The 22,802-nt window shown below is 45.4% G+C and overlaps 1 protein-coding gene across 1 annotated transcript in view; it reads left to right on the forward strand.

Annotated features, from left to right (window-relative positions):
• Nucleotides 1–12,281: 12,281 nt before the first annotated feature.
• LOC112069207 (amphoterin-induced protein 3-like) overlaps nucleotides 12,282–22,802 on the forward strand; it is a 41,044-nt gene continuing 30,523 nt past the window's right edge. Inside the window, exon 1 of the mRNA XM_024136496.2 lies at nucleotides 12,282–14,210. Within this exon, the coding sequence (XP_023992264.2) occupies nucleotides 12,282–14,210 (1,929 nt within the window). The remainder of the gene's footprint in view (nucleotides 14,211–22,802) is intronic.

Consider the following 22,802-nt stretch of genomic DNA (forward strand, 5'->3'; position numbering starts at 1 on the left):
AGATGTATTGTATTGCAATATTGGCTTTTTGGAGAAGGTGAAGAGTTTTTTTTACTTGTAACAAGGGGGACAGATGCCAAAATGTCATTGTAGAGGCCACTATTTTATCATCAGTGTTTTTGATATGTGAGATGCCAGTTTCACAAAATCCTCCATGTCATTGTTAGATGTATTGAATTGCAATATCGAGCTTTTTTATGTACAGTCGTGGCCAAAAGTTTTGAGAATGACACGAATATTAATTTCCACAAAGTTTGCTGCTTCAGTGTCTTAAAATATTTTTGTCAGATGTTACTATGGAATGCTGAAGTATAATTATAAGCATTTCATTAGTGTCAAAGGCTTTTATTGACAATTACATGAAGTTGATGCAAAGAGTCAATATTTGCAGTGTTAACCATTATTTTTCAAGACCTCTGCAATCCGTCCTGGCATGCTGTCAATTAACTTCTGGGCCACATCCTGACAGATGGCAGCCCATTCTTGCATAATCAATGCTTGGAGTTTGTCAGAATTTTGTTTTTTTTGTTTGTCCACCTGCCTCTTGAGGATTGACCACAAGTTCTCAATGGGATTAAGGTCTGAGCGGTTTCATGGCCATGGACCCAAAATATCAATGTTGTGTTCCCCGAGCCACTTAGTTATCACTTTGCCTTATGACAAGGTGCTCCATCATCCTGGAAAAGGCATTGTTCGTCACCAAACTGTTCCTTGGATGGTTGGGAGAAGTTGTCTCTGAGGATGTGTTGGTACCATTAATTACTCATGGCTGTGTTCTTATGTAAAATTTTGAGTTTGCCCACTCCCTTGGCTGAGAAGCAACCCCACACATGAATGGTCTCAGGATGCTTTACTGTTGGCATGACACAGGACTGATGGTAGCGATCACCTTGTCTTCTACGGAAAAGCTTTTTTCCGGATGCCCCAAAACAATCGGAAAGGGGATTCATCAGAGAAAATGACTTTACACCGGTCCTCATCAGTCCAATCCTTGTACCTTTTACAGAATATCAGTCTGTCCCTGATATTTTTCCTGGAGAGAAGTGGCTTCTTTGCTTCCCTTCTTGACACCAGTCCATCCTCCAAAAGTCTTTGCCTCACTGTGCGTGCAGATGCACTCACACCTGCCTGCTGCCATTCCTGAGCAAGCTCTGTACTGGTGGTGCCTCGATCCCGCAGCTGAATCAACTTTAGGAGATGGTCCTGGCGCTTCCTGGACTTTCTTGAGCGTCCTGAAGCCTTCTTCACAACAATTGAACGACTCTCCTTGAAGTTCTTGATGATCCGATAAATGGTTGATTTAGGTGCAATCTTATTGGCAGCAATATCCTTGCCTGTGAAGCCCTTTTTATGCAAAGCAATGATGACGGCACGTGTTTCATTGCAGGTAACCAACCATGTTTGACAGAGGAAGAACAATGATTCCAAGCAACACCCTCCTTTTGAAGCTTCCAGTCTGTTATACGAACTCAATCAGCATGACAGAGTGATCTCCAGCCTTGTCCTCGTCAACACTCACACCTGTGTTAACGAGAGAATCACTGACATGATGTCAGCTGGTCCTTTTGTGGCAGGGCTGAAATGCAGTGGAAATGTTTTTTMGGGGATTCAGTTAATTTGCATGGCAAAGAGGGACTTTGCAATTAATTGCAATTCATCTGATCACTCTTCATAACATTCTGGAGTATATGCAAATTGCCATCATGCAAACTGAGGCAGCAGACTTTGTGAAAAGTAATATTTGTGTCATTCTCAAAACTTTTGGCCACGATTGTACATGTATTAAAAGTGAACAGAGGCCAACATTTCATTTCAGTTCACAATTTTATTTTATTTATCAGTATTTTGATGTATGTATTGCAAATGTCTTACATTTAAGAATAAAGTGCTTTGTTAAATATTTACTTCTGATTTATTGACTATAAGTTAGTTGTTCAAATGCCATCCTTGACTGATTCAAATCTATATTGAGTGAATTGGCAGAAGAGTTGTTTCCAATCTAAATAGATTAAACTACAGTTTGTAGAGTTAAATATAAACACTGAATGGAGTAGAAATAACTCTGAAAATTGAACTCTGCAACAAGAGTACATTTTACTCTATTTAGATTGGGACCAAATGTTATCTTTGGTAGAGTATAATTGTATTCAATTTGAGTACAATTGACTCAGATACATTTACTGTGTATAAATGTTATATCCTTGTATTGCTACTGTATTGCTACTGATGTATCATCAAATGAATTATCTAAGTGAGTCTCAGAAATGAATAATATATGAATGTTATCTGATGTTAGCAAGTTATTGATTTCATGAACCGTATTTCAAAGGCTACATATATTAATATGGGCTGTTTTCAGCCCTTTCCTGGGTAGCTGATCAGAGACATAATATGGAAAAGAGCAGAGAAAGCAAGAGAAAGAAATATACATTCAGCAGTCCATTAATCAATTGGTGTGTGTGTGTGCTGTGGGGTTGAAGCTACGAACCCATAGTCTTGGCTTTCTCATCCCTTCCATGCTTCTGTGAGGGAGGGTGGACAATGAGCCTGTCATAGCGGATGTACGCAATGTCCCCACGTGCTCTGGCAGCTTTAATGACTGGGATCAGTTCTTTCCTCTTCTGGCGCACAGCTTCAGGATAGTCCTCGTTGAGGAAGATATACTTTCCTCTCAAGTTCTTGGTTCTTTCCAGAACAGCTACATTGTCCTTGAACCTCAGGAACTTGACCACTATCGGCCTGGGCCTGTCACCTGGGCCTGTCACCTGGGCCTGTCACCTGGGCCTGTGGTGGGTTTTCCAGTCCTGTGGGCGGGCGCTCCACCTCAATCAGCCTGTGGTCTATCTTCAATTTCTCCAAGATCCTTTCCATCTCTTTGTCCTCAGACTCCATGCAGGTCTCATGTGGAGATTCTGCAATCCCGCCCACAACCATGTTGTTTTGCCTTGTCCTTCGAGATAGTCTAATTTATCTGTCATTGTTATCATGGATTCARACAGAACTGATGTGCTCTCTCAATGACTTACAGATTGCTGTCATCTTGCCGTTCTCCTGTTTCAACTCATTGAGCTGGCCCTGGGAGAACTGCAGACTGTTCTTCGGGTCCTGGACCTCTCTGGTCAGGTCGTCCATTCTTTTATCAGTAGAATCCATGTGTATTTGGACAAAACACTTGACACTATTTTCTTGTTGTTGTAACAACTGCTTCTAGTGTAACGGTTTTCCTCCTCCTCTTCATCCGAAGAGGAGGAGTAGTGATTGAACCAAGGCGCAGCGTAGTGAAATGACATGATGCTTTATTAAATAAACAAAAGAGACAAAGACGAAAACGAACTATACTTGATTAAACTAACAAAACAACAAACGGAGTAGACAAACCTGGACATGCGAACTTACATAAAACGCAGAACTCACGAACAGGAAAATGACTACACAAAAGACCGAACTTACAAACAAARCGAACAGTCCCGTATGGTGCGACYAACACTGACACAGGAGACAACCACCCACAACGAACACTYTGAAACAACCTACCTAAATATGACTCTCAATTAGAGGAACGCCAAACACCTGCCTCTAATTGAGAGCCATACCAGGCAACCCTTAAACCAACATAGAAACAGACAACATAGAATGCCCACCCAAACTCACGTCCTGACCAACTAACACATACAACAAACTAACAGAAATAGGTCAGGAACGTGACATCTAGGTCTTTTTGTTTAAAAGATAATTCACGTGTGATAGAGAGACACCACTGTCCTCAACGGTACTCCCGCCGGCTTTGGTCTTTGTCATGGTAGCTAGCAATGTACAGTGGGGAGAACAAGTATTTGATTCACTGCCGATTTTGCAGGTTTTCCTACTTACAAAGCATGTAGAAAATCCAGAAAATCACATTGTATGATTTTTTAAGTAATTCATTTGCATTTTATTGCATGACATGAGAAGGAGGGGAGGCTGATGGCCCAAGCCGCCCTGATCTGACTCTTCAACCCAGCTAGGCCACTGCAGACCTCACTAAGTCGTCACTTACCTAGCAGAGAGAAAGAGAGAACAGASGCAGGGAATACCGTCTCAAATGAACAACCCTTGTTTTCTATACAGACCATATCATTTAAATATTTCACTAATTTTATGGGAAATATATGGGAATTAATATGTAACTAAATGAAAACGTTTTGAGGACAACATGTACAATTTAGCAAGAGAGATTCAAGTTGTATTAGTCATATGTGGGTCTTTCCACATACCGGTGACCCTTCCTACACTGTGTTTGTTAAGAGTTGGTAAGAGCTGTTGATAAGTCATTTATAATAATCTGCAACAATAAAAAAATGTAATGTCATTACATGAAGATATAAGGGGGGTTGTAGATATATTCAATACAATTCACGAGTTGATTTAAAACGTATGTTTAACCCTTTATCATGGTTGTTGTCTTGACAGATTAGGTCAAAATCGTGTGACATTTAAACATAACTTTTCTGTCCTGGCATTTATGGCAGTATAAATGATCGTTACAGTATAACCTAAAGTATATATATATTTTTTTATTTTACCTTTATTTAACCAGGTAGGCTAGTTGAGAACAAGTTCTCATTTGCAACTGCGACCTGGCCAAGATAAAGCATTAATCAGTTAAATTGGATAGAGATCTCAGAAATGTATACGTAACATTTTGTGTCTCCTACGTGGTTGAAACAGTTTTCATCTTTTCATTTCACACAAATCCAAAATTATACTGTAAATGCGATAGAAAAATGCTATCCGAAGAGTCACCCTTCCTCGATACTTACAACCTAAATTGATAATGTCGTTAACGCGGGTCTTCAAATAATTATGAATCATACTTTTTGGATGCGGATTTGGTGTCGAGCTGTTTGATTACGCTGTGATATTTTCACACATCATCGTCTGATCCAGGAATTTTCCCCGAATGACAACCAAGTGACGAACAGCTGTTGTGATAGAAGATGTGCTGCAACAACAGCCCAAGCGCTGCGAGAAATGTCCAGAATATTGTTGGTGTCGCGTCAGTTACACSGTTGAAGACAGTTGTGCCTGGATCCACGTTGGATCTAATATTCCTCGTGAATTGATGTTGGTCATCTGTTGTCGTCTGCTTGATTTACAGCAAGGTGTCGTTAGATTTAACAGAGAAAACATCAAGGTAATGAGTTTATGTTATCGTATGTTTTTGTCTCCCTCGAATTGGACACTGAGTCAGTCTACTGTGCGCAATTGTGTAGGATAGACTAATTGCGCAACACCCAACACTAGTCCTTGAGTTTGATTAGCCAATACCTTCATGAAACCTGCTTTAAAGATGGCCCAAGGCCTATGTGGTTGTATAGCTGGAGTTAAGGTCTAATTTGTATATATTTACTATTATCACTCTAAGTACACATGTGTAACGGAATAAAAAAAATCATTTTAATTTTGGTTTCAAACCGTTTAGAGATGTTGATCCCAATGTCACACATTGGCACCCATTTATTTATAGAAAGACCCAAGTGACCTCAGTCGCTAAGCAATTGTCCATTCGTGAATTTAGAAAAAATGAACCGTTCCTATAATAAGGATTCACTATCGTTTCACAAACAATTGAACACATAACCCAACCCAGAGCAAAAAAAAATACAAAAAATGAAAATAGTGGAACCAGTCAGTCAATCTGCAAGATGAGATTTGTAGTTTTCCAACAATGGAAATGTACATTTACATTTAAGTCATTTAGCGGACGCTCTTATCCAGAGCGACTTACAAATTGGTGCATTCACCTTATGATATCCAGTGGAACAACCACTTTACAATAGTGCATCTAACTCTTTTTACGGGGGGGGGGGATAGAAGGATTTACTTTATCCTATCCTAGGTATTCCTTAAAGAGGTGGGTTTCAGGTGTCTCGGGAAGGTGGTGATTGACTCCGCTGACCTGGCGTCGTGAGGGAGTTTGTTCCACCATTGTATCAGATGTTTGATAATCTTACGGCACGGCTATAATATGATAAATGATTCAGTAGAATAGAATACATAATTTACCATAAGTATAATAAAGGAAGGCACAATTTATAGTCCAAAATTACAGAAAATATATTCTGCAAGCACCTGAAGGGAATCGATGCCCCAAACATTCCACCACAAAGTCCTCACCTACAGAGAAATGACCCTAGAGATGAGTCCCCTCTGCTAGCTGGTGCTGGGGCTCTGTTCACAAACACAAACAGACCCCACAGAGCCCCAGGACAGCAACACAATTAGACCCAACCAAATTATGAGAAAGCAAAAAGATAATTTTTAATACACAAGAAAGAATCAACCTTAAAATTGAGCAAATTGGAACGCTATCTTGCCTAAAAGAGAGTAGATAAGTGTCAGAATACCTGACCCCTGTAACTGTCCCATGACGCTCTCCAGAAGATTGGCTGGTGATTGGCTGGTGAGTAAAACCAGCCAATAGGGGACATGACGCTCTCCAGAAGATTGGCTGGTGCTAAAACCAGCCAAAGGACCATGACGCTCTCCCAAAAGATTGGCTGGTGCCTAAAACCAGCCAATAGGGGACCATGACGCTCTCCCAGAAGGTTTGGCTGGTGAGTAAAACCAGCCATAGTGGACCATGACGCTCTCCAGAAGATTGGCTGGTGTAAAACCAGCCAATAGGGACAGGACGCTCTCCCAGAAGATGGCTGGTGAGTAAACCAGCAATAGGGACCATGACGCTCTCCAGAAGGTTGGCTGGTGAGTAAAAACCAGCCAATAGTGGACCATGACGCTCTCCAGAAGATTGGTTGGTGTAAACCAGCCAATAGGGGACCATGACGCTCTCCCAGAAGTTGGCTGGTGAGTAAAACAGCCAATAGGGACCATGACGCTCTCCCAGAAGATTGGCTGGTGAGTAAAACCAGCCAATAGGGACCATGACGCTCTCCCAGAAGATTGGCTGGTGAGTAAAACCAGCCAATAGGGGACCATGAGCCTCTCCAGAAGATTGGCTGGTGAGTAAAACCAGCCAATAGGGGACCATGACGCTCTCCCAGAAGATTGGCTGGTGAGTAAAACCAGCCAATAGGGGACCACGATGCTCTCCCAGTGGTGCCTAAAACCTGCACATTCAGACAAACAAACTCGAAAAGACATTGCAGAAAGCTTACATAATTTTTCTTTAAAAAAAAATGTTTTTTTCATTGCATAAGGGATAGCTTATACAGATGTATTGGCTTTGCAGCCTTCTTCAGTGACTGACCCAAAATTAAGAAACATCTTTGACTTATGTACAGACTCAGTGAGCATAGCCTTGCTATAGGCAGACCTGGCTCTCAAGAGAAGACAGGATATATGCCCACTGTCTAGAAAATGAGATGGAAACTGAGTTGCACTTCCTGACCTCCTGCCAAATTTTATGACCACATTAGTGACACATATTTCCCACAGATCACACTGATCCACAAATAATTTGAAATCAAATCAAACATTGATAAACTCCAATATCTATTAGATTAAATACCACAGGGTGCCATCACAGCAGCAAGATTTGTGACCTTTTGCCACAAGAAAAGGGCAACCAGTGAAAAACAAACACGATTGTAAATACAACCCATATTTATGTTAATTTATTTTAAAATATTTGCACATTGTTACAACACTGTACATGTCCATAATATTACATTTGAAATGTCTCTATTACGTTGAAACTTTTGTGAGTGTAATGTTTACTGTTAATTTCTGATTGTTTATTTCACTTTTGTTTATTATTTATATCCCTTGCTTTGGCAGTGTAAACATATGTTTCCCATGCCAATAATGCCATTTGAATTTAATTAAGAGAGAGAGTGAGAGAAAGAGCGAGAGAGATAGAGAGAGAGGGCGAGAGAGAGAAAGAGCGAGCGAGCGAGAGAGATTGAGCGGGTGATAGTGAAGGAGAGAGAGAGAGAGGGCGAGAGAGAGAAAGAGCGAGCAAGCGAGAGAGATTGAGTGGGTTGATATGTGAAGGAGAGAGAGATTGCAGCGGGAGCATAGTCAAGGAGAGAGAGATTGCAACGGGTTGATAGTGAAGGGAAGAAGAGATTGAGCGGTGATAGTGAAGGAGAGAAGAGCTTGAGCGGGTGATAGTTGAAGGAGAGAGGATGAGCTGCGCGAGAGGAGAGATGAGCGGGTGATATGTGAGTAGAGAGAAGATTTGCAGCGGTGATAGATAAGTAGGAGAGATGAGGTGAAGTCAGAAAATGAACGCGGGTGATAAGTGAAGGAGAGAGATGATGGTGAGCCGGATGATAGGTGAAGGGAGAGAGATTGAGCGGGTGATAGTGAAGGAGAGAGAGATGGCGAGAAAGAGAGAGATTGACGCGGTGTGGATAGTGAAGGAGAGAGAGATATTGAGCGGGATGATAGTGAAGGAGAGAGATGATTGATGGCGGGTGATAGTCAAGGAGAGAGAGACTTTGAGCGGGGTGATAGTGATAGGAGATATTGAGGATGAGCGGTGATAGTGAAAGGGGACGAGAGATTGGCGGTGATAAGTGAAGAGAGAGAGATTGAGCGGGTGATAGTGAAGGAGAGAGAGATGTGGAGCGGGTGATAGTTCAGGATGAGAGAGACTGACCGCGGGTTGATAGTGAAAGGTAGAGAGATGATTTTTAGCAGGTATAGTGGAGGAGAGAGAGATTGAGCGGGTGATAGTGAGAGGAGAGAGAATGAGCGTGATAGTGAAGGAGAGAGAGATTGAGCGGGTATGATAGTGAAAGGAGAGAGAGATGGCGAGAGAGAGAGATTATGGGCGGTGATAGTGAAGAGAGCAGAGACTGGAGGCGGATGATAGTGCAAAGGAGAGAGCAGATGAGCGGGTGAAATAGTGAAGGAGAGAGGAGATCTGAGCGAGGTGTGATAGTGAAGGGAGAGAGAAGTTGAGCCGGGTTGATAGTGAAGGGGAGCAGAGAGGAAAGGCGGGTGATAGTGAAGTAGAGAGAGATTGAGCGGGGTGATAGTGAACGAGAGAGAGAGATTGAGCGGGCGGGGTGATAGTGAAGGAGAGAGACATCTGAGCGGGGTGAAGTGAAGGAGAGAGAGATTGAAGTGGGTGATAGTGAAGGAGAGATGAGCATTGAGCGGGTGATAGTGAAGGAAGAGAGACTTGAGCAGGTGATAGTGAATAAGGAGAGAGAGATGGAGCGTCGTGAATAGTGAAGGAAGAGAGAGATTGAGCGCGGTGATAGTGAAGGAGAGAGAGATTGAGCGGGTGATACGTGAAGGAGAGAGAGATTGAGGCACGCCGGTGATACGTGAAGGATAGAAGACGTTGAGCGGTGATAGTTGAAAGGGGAAGAGAGATTTGAGCGGGGTGATAGTGAGGAGAGAGAGACGGGTGAATAGTGAAGCGAGGAGAGAAGAGCGGTATATGAAGCGAAGAGAGAGCGGGTGTGTATGGGGGGATAGTGAAGGAGCGCGCCATATGAAGGCTGATGGGACGAGGAGCAGTCAAACTTCACAAGTGAATGGGGGTGGAAAGCGCGAGGGACAGACTCAATCACGCAGGGAGGATTAAATGAGAGAGCGAGAGAGCGAGAGAGAGAGAGAGAGAGAGAGAGAGAGCAGCGAGAAAGAGAGAGAGCGAAGAAAAGCAAGCTAGAGAGAGAGAGAGAGAGAGAAGAGAAGAGAGAGGAAGAGCAAGAGAGAGATGCAAGAGAGAGCAAGACAGAGAGAGCGAGAGCGCAAAAGAGAGTCGAGAGAGAGAGAGCGAGAGACAGAGCGAGAGAGAGAAAGAACGACAAGAGAGAGCAAGACAGAAGAGAGAAGAGAGAGAGAGAGAGCTAAGAGAGACAGAGAGAGAGAGAGCAAAGAGAGACAGGAGAGACAAAGAGAGCAAAAGGAGCAAGAGATAGCAAGAGAGAGCAAGACAGAGAGAGAGAGCGGAAAGAGAGCGAGAGATGACGAGAGAGAGAGAGCTAGAGAGAGAGAGAGAGAGTAGAGAGAGAAGAGAGAGAGAGCGAGAGATTAGAGCTAGAGAGAGATGAGATAAGAGAGAGAGAGAGCGAGAGATAGAGCTAGAGAGAGAGAGCGAGAGATAGCGCTAGAGAGAGAGAGAGACCGAGAGATAGAGCGAGAGTGAGATGCGTAGTGTAGTGGTGGGATAGGACCAGAAGCAGCTCCACACACGACACAACGCAGAGCAGCCACACAGAGACGAAGTCACAGCCCTCCCTCACACTCCTCTCACTGGATACTACAGCAACCTGTCCTATCGTAGATGTTTCACTGGATACTACAGCATATCATCATCCTAAACTGTAGCATACTACAGACAACCTGAGCAGAGGAAAACACTCAACTAGTTTTACAACTTTTCTTTTGGACACCGGTGTCTCAGATGAAACCCTGACGATGGAGTCGATTATTTAATTAGGTTTATTGCAGCAGAGCCTCCCCACAGAGTGTGCAGCTTATCTTTCCTAAAGACTCCTTCCTGTGTGATCGGGAGGAGAAGACGGGAGGACGGAAGATTTTGGAGGTTTTGGTTGGAGGTTACCTGCCTACGATCAAGGAGAGAGTATTTTTCTCTAACGGAGAGGGTGTTTCTATAAATAATATTGGGCTTCGTTCGATAACTCATCCGCCGGCTCAAGGAGAGAGAAGATTGTTTGTATTGACCAATGAGAGAGAGGGGTGAGTGAAACCTGAACTGCCTGTCTGTGCAGCTGGCTATATGAATGTGTTAAGTGGGCTGGACAGAATGCTGACTTTTTTCAAACCCATCCCTCGCTCTCTCTGTGCCCGCACTGTCTGTTGCAGACAGCTGGGTTAGTGACTCGTCTGACTGGATAAAAGGACATTAGATTATAACGTAAAGGAAAAAGGTGACGAGAGGGAGAGGAGATGGCAGTGGACTACATCTTCCCCAGACATGGTGTTGACATCAAAACAGGAGTTCCTTTTTCAGAAGAAAAAATAAAAGCTAAGATAAACTGTATCGGACAATAAGTTGACTCTTTTAAAGCTGATTTCTTCAGCTCACCGGAGAGAGAACTACAACTGTCCATTTCCGTGGACCGTAAAGATAATAACTGGACAATAAAGTATTCTTCTTCTAAACGGAGAAAGAACTACAACAGATATATAAAGCTTCCCAAGGACCATGAAGAGAGAGGATTCCAGCAAGACTTTAGCAGCCTTTTCCACGTGTTTTAATTACAGCTCTGAAGAGAGAGGAAGTCGTCAGACCAGCGTACAGTCTTAACAGGGTGTCTGATGAGGACTGCCACAGCAACAGTTCCAAGAGTGGATCTAATGAGACATTGACATGATATTTATGGACTTTGAGTAGGTGAGGAGTAATAACTTAATTCACTTTCAGCTATTACTGAGCTGTGATGCAGAAGTACAGTAAACCTAAACCACGTTCAGCTATTACTGAGCTGTGATGCAGAAGGACAGTAAACCTAATCCACGTTCAGCTATCACTGAGCTGTGATGCAGAAGTACAGTACATCCCCAGAGCCAAATAATGATCATGGGCTTTTCGTCAGGGATGATTGTATTCCCCTCATCTTTCAGTCACATGAAATTAACAAACCCAACCAGGGCAGGGACTGAGTGACCTTTGAGCCCCAAACCCAACCAGGGCAGGGACTGAGTGACCTTTGAGCCCCAAACCCAACCAGGGCAGGGACTGAGTGACATTTGAGCCCCAAACCCAACCAGGGCAGGGACTGAGTGACCTTTGAGCCCCAAACCCAATCAGGGCAGGGACTGAGTGACCTTTGAGGCCAAAACCCAACCAGGGCNCAGGGCAGGGACTGAGTGACCTTTGAGGCCAAAACCCAACCAGGGCAGGGACTGAGTGACCTTTGAGCCCCAAACCCAACCAGGGCAGGGACTTTTGAGGCCCAAACCCAACCAGGGCAGGGACTGGGTGACTTTTGAGGCTATTGAACTAGTTGTTTTCTCCTCTCTGTTTTTCCGGCCCAGTGGAAAGGCAGGCCGTTCTGGCAGCTGTCAATCTACTGCTGTTATTACCTGTAGCTGCTATATTCCACAACCAATCCAAGCTCCTGTTGAGACAGAAACAGTACAACAACTCCCAACTCCACTCCCATTGGGAAACAGAGAGGGAGACATAGAGAGAGAGAAAGAGCGAGAAAGCACCAACCAAACTCCTACTGAGACATAGAGAGACTTTACACTCACCAAAACAGAGACCGTGCAGACAAACCAAGCCCCCACGGACGGACGTACAGATTCCACGCCTGGTGACACTCTGGCCACTCTCCCGTCCCATCGGCACCATGTTCTGGTCTCAGGGTGTAGCTGCCCCTCTGGTGCTGGTGTTGAATCCTCTGTTCCTAGTGTTGCTGCTGCAACAGCAGGTAGCTGAGGCTGAGGTCTGGGCTGAGGATGAGGTCTGGGCTGAGGCCAAGATAGGGGCTGATGCTGGGGTTGGGGTCTGGGCTGATGCTGGGGTTGGGGCTGAGGCCGGGGCTGAGGCCACCGTTGGGGTCTGGGTTGATGCTGGAGTTGGGGCTGAGGCCAAGGTCGGGGCTGAGGCTGGGGTCAGGGGCGAGGCTGGGGTCGGGGGTGAGGCTGGGGTCGGGGGTGAGGCTGGGGTCGGGGGTGAGGCTGGGGTCGGGGGTGAGGCTGGGGTCGGGGGTGAAGCTGGGGTCGGGGGTGGGGTCGGGGCTGGGGCCGGGGCTGGGGTTGGGGCTAAGGCTGGGGTTGGGGCTGGGGTCGGGGCTGATTCTGGGGTCGGGGCTGGGGTCAGGGCTAAGGCTGAGGTCGTAGCTGAGGCTGAGGCTGTGACTGAGGCTGGGGTCGGGGTTGGGGCTGAAGCTGGGGTCGGGGATGAGGCCGGACCTGGGGCTGATGCCAGTTTTGGGACTTGTTTAGCTGGGGTCGGGGCTAGTGAGGCCGGGGATGTGGCTGAGGTCGGGGCTAGTGAGGCTGAGGACGAGGTCAGCAGCTGTCCCAAGGGATGCCTGTGTTGCTCCGACATCCTCAGCTGCGCCGACCAGGGTCTGAAGGCGCTGCCCTCCGAGCTGCACGCATACATCACCACCCTAGACCTCAACCACAACCACCTGACTGAGTTGAAGGAGGGAAGCTTTGCCACACTGCCCCGTCTGGAGTCCCTCCGCCTAGCTCACAACCGGCTGAAATGCCTCGAGGCCGGAACCTTCCGGAACAGCAGCTCGCTACGGCAACTGGACCTGTCGTCCAATCAGCTAGACAAAGTGGAGGTGCACTACTTCCTGGAGCTGACAGGATTGGAGGAGCTGCTGCTCTTCAACAACCGCATCGTTCGGGTGGAGAGCAAGGCCCTGGCTGAGCTCGGAAACCTGCGCAAGGCCTACATCAGCCACAACCACCTCACGGACTTCCCATTCTTCTCCATCCAGGAGGACAGCCACCCCTTCCTGGCCACTATGGACCTGTCCTCCAACAGCATGTCCAAACTCCCCTTGGTGGACATCGAGACCCTGCCGGCGGCCTTGCAGAGCGGACTCTTCCTCCATAACAACACCCTGATCTGCGAGTGCGAAATGTACAACATGTTCCGGCGCTGGGAACTGAAGGGATTCACCTCCATCAGGGATTTTCGTGAGGAGTACACCTGCCTGGTGTATGGGGAACGCAAGGCCTCCGTTAAGTTTTTCCAGCACAGACGCTTCTTTGAACTGAACTTAAACTGCAGTTCGGCGGTGGCTGGAGTTGTCAGGGAGCCTGAGGGCAGCCTGCTGGTGTACGAAGGAGACGGCGTGGTTCTGGACTGTCACACCACGCTCAGAGGACAGCACCTGACCTACCTGTGGGTGTCGCCTCACCATGGAGCCGGAGCTCCGCCGGAGAACAACGGCACTCTCCGCATGCACGCCAACGGCAGCCTGGAGATCGTATCAGCGCAGGCTGAAGACTCCGGTGTGTACTGGTGCAAGGTCTTTGACACAGTCAAGAGGAACGAGTCATGGGAGGTCAACGTGACAGTGTTGATGCGGCACGACGAGGCCGAGCCCTTCAACACGGGGTTTACGACCCTCATAGGGTGCGTGACGACCCTCGTCCTGGTCCTCATGTACCTCTACCTGACCCCCTGCCACTGTTGGTGCTGCAAGCAGCCCCCGCCGCCGGGTACCCCCAGCCAAGCCAACGACCAGTGCAGCGCCCAGTCCTCGATCCTGACCTCCCCCCCACCCACCACCACTGAGGGCCCAGGCCGCAAGGTCAGTAACAACAAGCATGTGGTGTTTCTGGAGCCCATCAAAGAGGTGTAGAACGGCCGACTAAGGGCGGTTTTAGTTTCGAGGCACCCCATCACCTCAGTCTTCTGACTCACCCATTGTGCCATAACACCAGACAGACAGCCATCTCCTACTGTACTTTCCCTCTACCCAACACCTCCCTCCTCTACTCCACCCCACTCCCAGAGAAAGTTTGTTGGGCTACCCACCAGGCAGGGAGTTAGACACTGCCTCTCATTGTAGGGGAAAGGCAGCAGAGATAAAGAGAGGGAGTAGGGAGAGAGGCAGAAATAGGGATCGGAAGAGGAGGCAGGGAGARAGAAAGCAAGACAGCGAAAGAGAGCAGAGAAATGAAAACGTAAACTCAACTGGGCCAGACAGGTTTGACTGGACTGCCTTATCAGAGGAGTAAAGCTGTAAGGAGCATATTGAGTGAGAAACAGAGACACCGGGTTAGGGTGACTTTCCCCAAAGTGTCGTGGTTTTTCAGAAATCCAGATTTGAAGATTCCTGGAATTACGAGGGGGAATACGSAGGAATACTCAGGCAATTCTCCAACCAGGATTTCTGTAAAAGATTTWAAAAATTTATGGAAAGTTACCTGAATTTTATAACCCAACACTGGGTGAATATCCAAAACAAAACAAAACAGGAGCTGTCCCTGTTTGCACGGCTTGAACCCTTTAATAAACCATATCTACTGTTATGGATGCTTTGTCTAGAAACATAAAATCAATCAAAGTCATAATTGTACATCTTGAAAAGTTTTTTTTATTTTTATTGTAAGTCAGATTATTATCAGAATCAGATCTATAAAGTATCAACTTTATAGAAGAAAGACGGATAGAGAAAAAGTCATTTGAAACCCCACTGTCACCCTGTTAAATACCTTCGCTGTCGATTACAAAGAAAAGCAGAAAACTGAGAACTGAGTACGTGTGCAGAACGGTTGAACAGCAGACCTGCTGTGATTACGATGAGAGGAGATAGAGGGGATCGCTCCTGTTGTACACGTTTCTTATTGACGTTCAGCCATGTTGGTTGCTACACTGACAAATACAAAGTGCCAAATAACTAAAGTTATGGTAAATGTGTCGCTAGATTGAAAAGGACTTTCCAAAACAGACAGCTTGTTGTTTTCCAATTGGAATTATTTACCTCCTCTATCACCACGTACCCCAACACCCTTCTCCTCCCTCACACTTCTCCCCCTCCCTACTTCCTCTCCCCCTCCCTACTTCCTCTCCCTACATCTCACATCCTTTCTTTCTCAATCAGTTAATACATCTTAATTAATTAATTCATATTAGTTAATAAAGCTTCTTGGACCGCAGAGGAAAATGTCTTCTGCCTTGTTATTACCGCGTGTCTGTGACCAAGATTAGAGGAAGTGTGTGTGTTGTCTTGTGTTTATACTCAAGTCTTTACGAGATATATAATATGATATGCTAGCAAAGACGGGAACAGAGAAAGGTCAGCTGGTTGTTTTTTTTTATAGATGTGATACGGCCGGTATGATTTCTACTGCTGATAACAGGGTAAATACATTTGACTTGAATCCCTTTTTGACTGCAACCCCTTTCTTGGATTTGAACAAACCTTTCCATACATATTTTCCCATGGTAGACGTGGTCAAAGTTACTTTTTGGACCTGAATGCAAAAACATTCAAGAGATAAGAGGTGCTCAAAAGTTGACCCATTTTGCCTCCCCAACATACCATGGAGACATCCATGTCTTCATCACTGGAAAATATTACCAGTTGAGARTGATATCATTTTAATTCCTACAACCACCCAGGTCAATATACTGTCACACAAGATAATGCCCACCCAGGTCAATATACTGTCACACAAGATAATGCCCACCCAGGTCAATATACAGTCACACAAGATAATGCCCACCCAGGTCAATATACTGTCACACAAGATAATGCCCACCCAGGTCAATATACTGTCACACAAGATATGCCCACCAGGTCAATATACTGTCACAAAGATAATGCCACCCAGGTCAATATACTGTCACACAAGATAATGCCCACCCAGGTCAATATACTGTCACACAAGATAATGCCCACCCAGGTCAATATACTGTCACACAAGATAATGCCCACCCAGGTCAATATACTGTCACACAAGATAATGCCACCCCGTTAATATACTGTCACACAAGATAATGCCCACCAGGTCAATATACTGTCACACAAGATAATGCCCACCCAGGTCAATATACTGTCACACAAGATAATCCCACCAGGTCAATATACTGTCACACAAGATAATGCCCACCAGGTCAATATACTGTCCACACAAGATAATGCCCACCCAGGTCAATATACTGTCACACAAGATAATGCCCAACCAGGTCAATATACTGTCACACAAGATAATGCCCACCAGGTCAATATACTGTCACACAATGACACCCAACACAATGACACACGACACACACACACACACACACACGCAATTATGCACTCACACATACACAACCACACACACACGTACTTAAGTGCATATACACACACAAAACACACACACACACAAAACACACACACGTTACTCTGGATAAGAAATGAGGCGCATGGGATTGATGTGGGTTTGCTAGAAGGAAGAATAGCCTAACTAACTTTCCTGTCTCTGCCCAATATTTATATTAATACTGGTTTCCTCATGTTGTCGCCATACTTGAAGCAGGGGTTATGTGTGTGTGTGTGTGTTTCAGTGTGTTTCTGTGTTTCAGTGTGTTTCAGTGTCTGGTGAGAACATGAAAGAAGGAAAGTACAAGTAGTGTAGCATTTACTAAACCACATTACTAGACCCACATTTACTAGACCCACATTACTAGACCACATTTACTAGACCCACATTTACTAAACCCACATTTACTAGACCCACATTTACTAGACCAAATTTACTAAACCCACATTTACTAGACAACATTTACTAAACCCACATTTACTAGACCCACATTTACTAGACCCACATTTACTAGACCCACATTTACTAGACCCACATTTACTAGACCAACATTTACTAAACCCACATTTACTAGACCAACATTTACTACCCACATTTACTAGACCCAACTTTACTAAACCCACATTTACTAGACCAACATTTACTAAAACATTTACTAGACCCACATTTACTAGACCCACATTTACTAGACCCACATTTACTAGACCCACATTTACTAAACCCACTTTACTAAACCACATTTACTAGACCCACATTTACTAGACCAACATTTACTAGACCACACATTTACTAGACCCACGTTTACTAGACCCACGTTTACTAGACCCACGTTTACTAGACCCACGTTTACTAAACCAACATTTACTAGACCCACATTTACTAGACCAACATTTACTAACCCAACATTTACTAGCCCACATTTACTAGACCCACATTTACTAGACCAACATTTTACTAGACCCACATTTACTAGACCCACGTTTACTAAACCAACTATTTACTAGACCCACATTTACTAGACCAACATTTACTAGACCAACATTTACTAGACCCACGTTTACTAGACCCACATTTACTAGACCCCACATTTACTAGACCCACGTTTACTAGACCCACATTTACTAGACCCACATTACTAGACCCACGTTTACTAAAACCAACATTTACTAGACCCACATTTACTAGACCAACATTTACTAGACCCACATTTACTAGACCCACATTTACTAGATCCACGTTTACTAGCCCCACATTTACTAGACCAACATTTACTAGACCCACATGTACTAGACCAACATTTACTAGACCCACGTTTACTAGACCCACGTTTACTAGACCCACATTTACAGACCCACGTTTACTAGACCCACATTTACTAGACCAACATTTACTAGACCCACATTTACTAGACCAACATTTACTAGACCAACATTTACTAGACCCACGTTACTAAGCCCACAGATTACTAGACCAACATTTACTAGACCCACATTTACTAGACCAACATTTACTAGACCCACATTTACTAGACCACATTTACTAAACCCACAATTTACTAGACCCACATTTACTAAGACCCACATTTACTAGACCACATTTACTAGACCCCAACATTTACTAACCCACATTTACTAGACCCATTTACTAAGACCCACAATTTATAGACCCACATTTACTAAAACCCACATTTACTAGACCCACATTTACTAAACCCACATTTACTAGAACCCACATTTACTAAACCCACATTTACTAGACCACATTTAACTAGACCCACGTTTAACTAGACCGACATTTACTAGACCAACATTTACTAAACCCACGTTTACTAGACCCACATTTACTAGACCCACATTTACTAGACCAACATTTACTAAACCAACATTTTCTAAACCCACATTTACTAAACCCACATTTACTAGACCAACATTTACTAAACCAACATTTTCTAAACCCACATTTACTAGACCAAAATGTACTAAACCCACACATTATTGGATGCTTTACAGTAGTGCCTGGCCTGCTCTGGCCTCCTCTCAAACAAACAGAGGTAAAGACATGAACACAACACACGGCCCACTAAAAAGTAGATTGTGTCTCTCTTTTAGAAGTAGCAGACAACAATCGAGATCACACATTTGTCAACCCAGTGAGATGGTTCCATGGCTGGCTGAACACTCTCAGTGGGACTTGAATTTGAGCCACAGATTGTGTGTGAGGAGATCTGGTTATTGACCATTTGAGCTGTGATGAGTGAGAGAGAGACTCTCCTCCCGTCCTTTCAGGTTTGGAGCTAAGTGCCTCAGTCATCTCAGTCTCCTCTTCTGTCAATTTTTTTTACTCTCCCCTTCCTCTCTCCTCGCCCTCTTGTCTCCTCTCCTCTTTCCTCTCCTCTCCCTCTCCCCTCTCCTGACTCCTCACTCTTTCTTCTCCTCTCCTGTCCCCTCCCTTTTTCCTCTCCTCTCCCTCTCTCCTCTTTCCTCTCCTCTCCCCTCTTTCCTGACTCCTCACTCTTTCTTCTCCTCTCCTGTCTCCCCCCTCTTTCCACTCCTCTCCCTCTCTCCTCTCCCTCTCCTATTCTCTGGTCTCCAGTAGAAAACCTCTTTATCTCAGTGGCCTGGTAAATATAAAGACTACAGCCATGAATCCAGATGGACTATATATATATATGTGTTCTATTGCCTCTTTAAGTAGATACATTCTGTGCTGGATTCCTTTTCAATTAACACTTCAGTTTTCACGTCTCTCTTATTCGTTAAGAAACATTCCTGTTTTCCTGATCCAACTAGTGTATATAATCGTGTGTGACGTCGCCAGAGCCAGGGCCTGGACGGTAAATGGCTGTGTTAGAGATGGATGCTGATGGTGTGTTACTGGCTGCCTGGCTCCGCGTGATTGGGTATTAAAAATGAAATACTCCGGCTAGCATCACAGTGATTGGGAGGAAATTATGAAATTGCACAACCGATTAACTCAATGTATGTACGACCGACGAGAACTAAACGAAAAAGAGGGAATACTTAGGAGGAAAGAATAAAAATTAAAAGGGAATAAGCTACTTAAAAATGCTAAACAAGAATAAAGGAACTGTGTGTTGGCACACCGTCACATGAAACAGCATTAACAATGAGAGTAAATATAGGTAGAATGGGTCTATTTACATTGTTAACAATGAGAGTAAATATAGGTAGAATGGGTCTATTTACAGTGTAACGAATGACAGTAATGTAGGTAAGAATGGTTATTACATTGTTACAGATGAGTAAAATTGTAGAATGGTCTATTTACATTAACAATGAGAGTAAATATAGGTAGAGATGTGGCTATTACATTGTTAAACAATGAGGAGAAATATAGGTGAGATGGATCTATTTACAATTCAACAATGAGAGTAAATATAGGTAGAATGGGACTATTTACATTAACAATACAAGTAAATATAGGTAGAATGGATCTATTTACATTGTTAACAATGAAGTAATATAGGTAGAATGGATCTATTTACATTCTACAATGAGAGTAAATATAGGTAGAATGGGTCAATTTACATTGTTAACAATGAGAAAAATATAGGTAGAATGGATCTATTTACATTGTTAACAATGCGAGTAAATATAAGTAGAATGGTTCTATTTACATTGTTAACAATGACAGTAAATATAAGGTAGAATGGGTCTATTTACATTGTTAACAATGAGTAAATATAGGTAGAATGTGTAATACTTGTACAATGAATTACATATAAATTGTGTATAATGGTAGAATCTTTTATTTACATTTTAACATAGCGAGTAAACTATAGGTAGAATGGTCTATTTACATTGTTAACAATGAGAGTAAATATAGTAGAATCGGTCTATTTACATTGGTAACAAGAGTAATATAGGATAAATGGTGATTTACATTCCTTGCAGAATATTACATTAATAATAAATGGTTTGCTAGCCAACACAAACTGCTTAAAATCTAGGACAATCACACAAAAAATTATACCTCACTATAGATTCGACAACGAATAAAGACCTCCTTCTCCACCCCACGACAGTATCCCTAATATATCCTCATCCCTCAACATCCACAGCTCCCTGCACTCCTCCACCCCCCACAGACAGTATCCTCATTACAACCTCCCAGCAGCCAGCCAGCTACCTGCACCCTCCTCCTCCACCCCACAGACAAATATCCCTCATTACACACCTCCAAGAGCCAACCAGCTCCCTGCACCTCCTCCTCCACCCCACAGACAATATCCCTCATTACAACCTCCCAGCAGCCAGCCAGTCCTGCACCTCTCCTACCCCACAGAACAGATCCCTCATTATCAACCCCAGCAGCCAACAGCTCCCTGCACCTCCTCCTCCACCCCACAGACAAGATCCCTCATTACAACCTCCCACAGCAGCCAACCAGTCCCTGTTAACCTCCTCTCCGACCCCACAGACTAATCCCTCATACAACTCCCAGCAGCCAGCCAGCTCCCTGCAACCTCCTCCTCCACCCCACAGACAGTATCCCCATTACACCTCCCAGCAGCCACAGCTCCCTGCACCTCCTCCACCCACAGACAGAATCCTCATTATACAACCTCCCAGCAGCCAACCAGCTCCCTGCACCTCCTCCTCCACCCACAGACAATATCCCTCATTACAACCTCCCAGCAGCCAACCAGCTCCCTGCACCCCCTCCTCCACCCCACAGATCAATATCCCTTCATACCTCCCAGCAGCCAACCAGCCCCTGCACCTCCTCCTCACCCCACAGACAGTATCCCTCATACAACATCCCGCAGCCAGCAGCTCCTGCACCTCCTCTCACCCACCACAGACAGTATCCCTAATTACAACTCCCAGCAGCCGCCAGCTCCCTGCACCTCCTCCTCCACCCACAGACAGTATCCCTCATTACAACCCCAGCAGCCGCGCAGCTCCCTGCACTCCTCCTCCACCCCACAGACAGTATCCCTAATTACAACCTCCCAGCAGCCAGCCAGCTCCCTGCACCTCCTCCTCCACCCCACAGAAGTATCCCTAATTAACACTCCCAGCAGCCGGCCAGCTCTCCTGCACCTCCTCCTCCACCCCACAGACAGTACCCTAATTACAACTCCGCAGCCACCAGCTCCCTGCACTCCTCCTTCACCCAAGACAAACCTCATTTACAACCTCCCAGCCAGCCACTCCCTGCCTCTCCTCCACCCCACAGACAATAGCTCCCTCATTACAACCTCCAGCGCCACCAGCTCCCTGCACCTCCTCCTCCACCCCACAGACAGTATCCCTCATTACAACATCCCAGCAGCCAGCCAGCTCCCTGCACCTCCTCCTCCACACCCACAGACAGCATCCCTAATTACAACCTGCCAGCAGCCGGCCAGTTCCTGCACTCCTCTGCTCACCCACAGACAGTATCCTCATTACATCCTCCCAGCAGCCGGCCAGCTCCCTGCCCTCCTCCTCCACCCCACAGACAGTATCCCAATTACAACCTCCAGCAACCAGCAGCTCCCCTGCACCTCCCTCTCCAACTCCATTCAGACAGTTCCATATTACAACTCCCAGCCCGGACCAGCTCCGCCTCTCCTCCTCGCCCCACAGACAATGACCCTCATACAACCTCCAGCAGGCACGCCAGCTCCCTGCACCTCCTCCTCCACCCCACAGACAGTATCCCCCATTTACACCTCCCACAGCCACCAGTCCCTGCACCTCCTCCTCCACGCCACAGACAGATCCTCATTACAACCTCCCAGCAGCCAACCGGCTCCCTGTACTCCTCCTCGCGCCCACCAGACAATACCTCATTACAACCTCGCAGCCCAGCCAGCTCCCTGCACTCCTCCTCCACCCCACAACAGTATCCCCATTACAACCTCCCAGCAACACCAGCTCCCTACCTCTCCTACCTCCCACCAGACCAATATCCCTCATTACAACCTCCCAGCAGCCAAACTCCTGCACCTCCTCCTCCACCCACAGACATACCTCATTACAACCTCCGCAGAGCAACCAGCTCCCTGCACCTCCTTCCTCCAACCCCACAGACAATTCCTCATACAACCTCCCCAGCACAACCAGCTCCTGCACCTCCTCCTC

Source organism: Salvelinus sp. IW2-2015, unplaced genomic scaffold, assembly GCF_002910315.2.
Source record: "Salvelinus sp. IW2-2015 unplaced genomic scaffold, ASM291031v2 Un_scaffold932, whole genome shotgun sequence".
Classification (NCBI taxonomy): Eukaryota; Metazoa; Chordata; class Actinopteri; order Salmoniformes; family Salmonidae; genus Salvelinus; species Salvelinus sp. IW2-2015.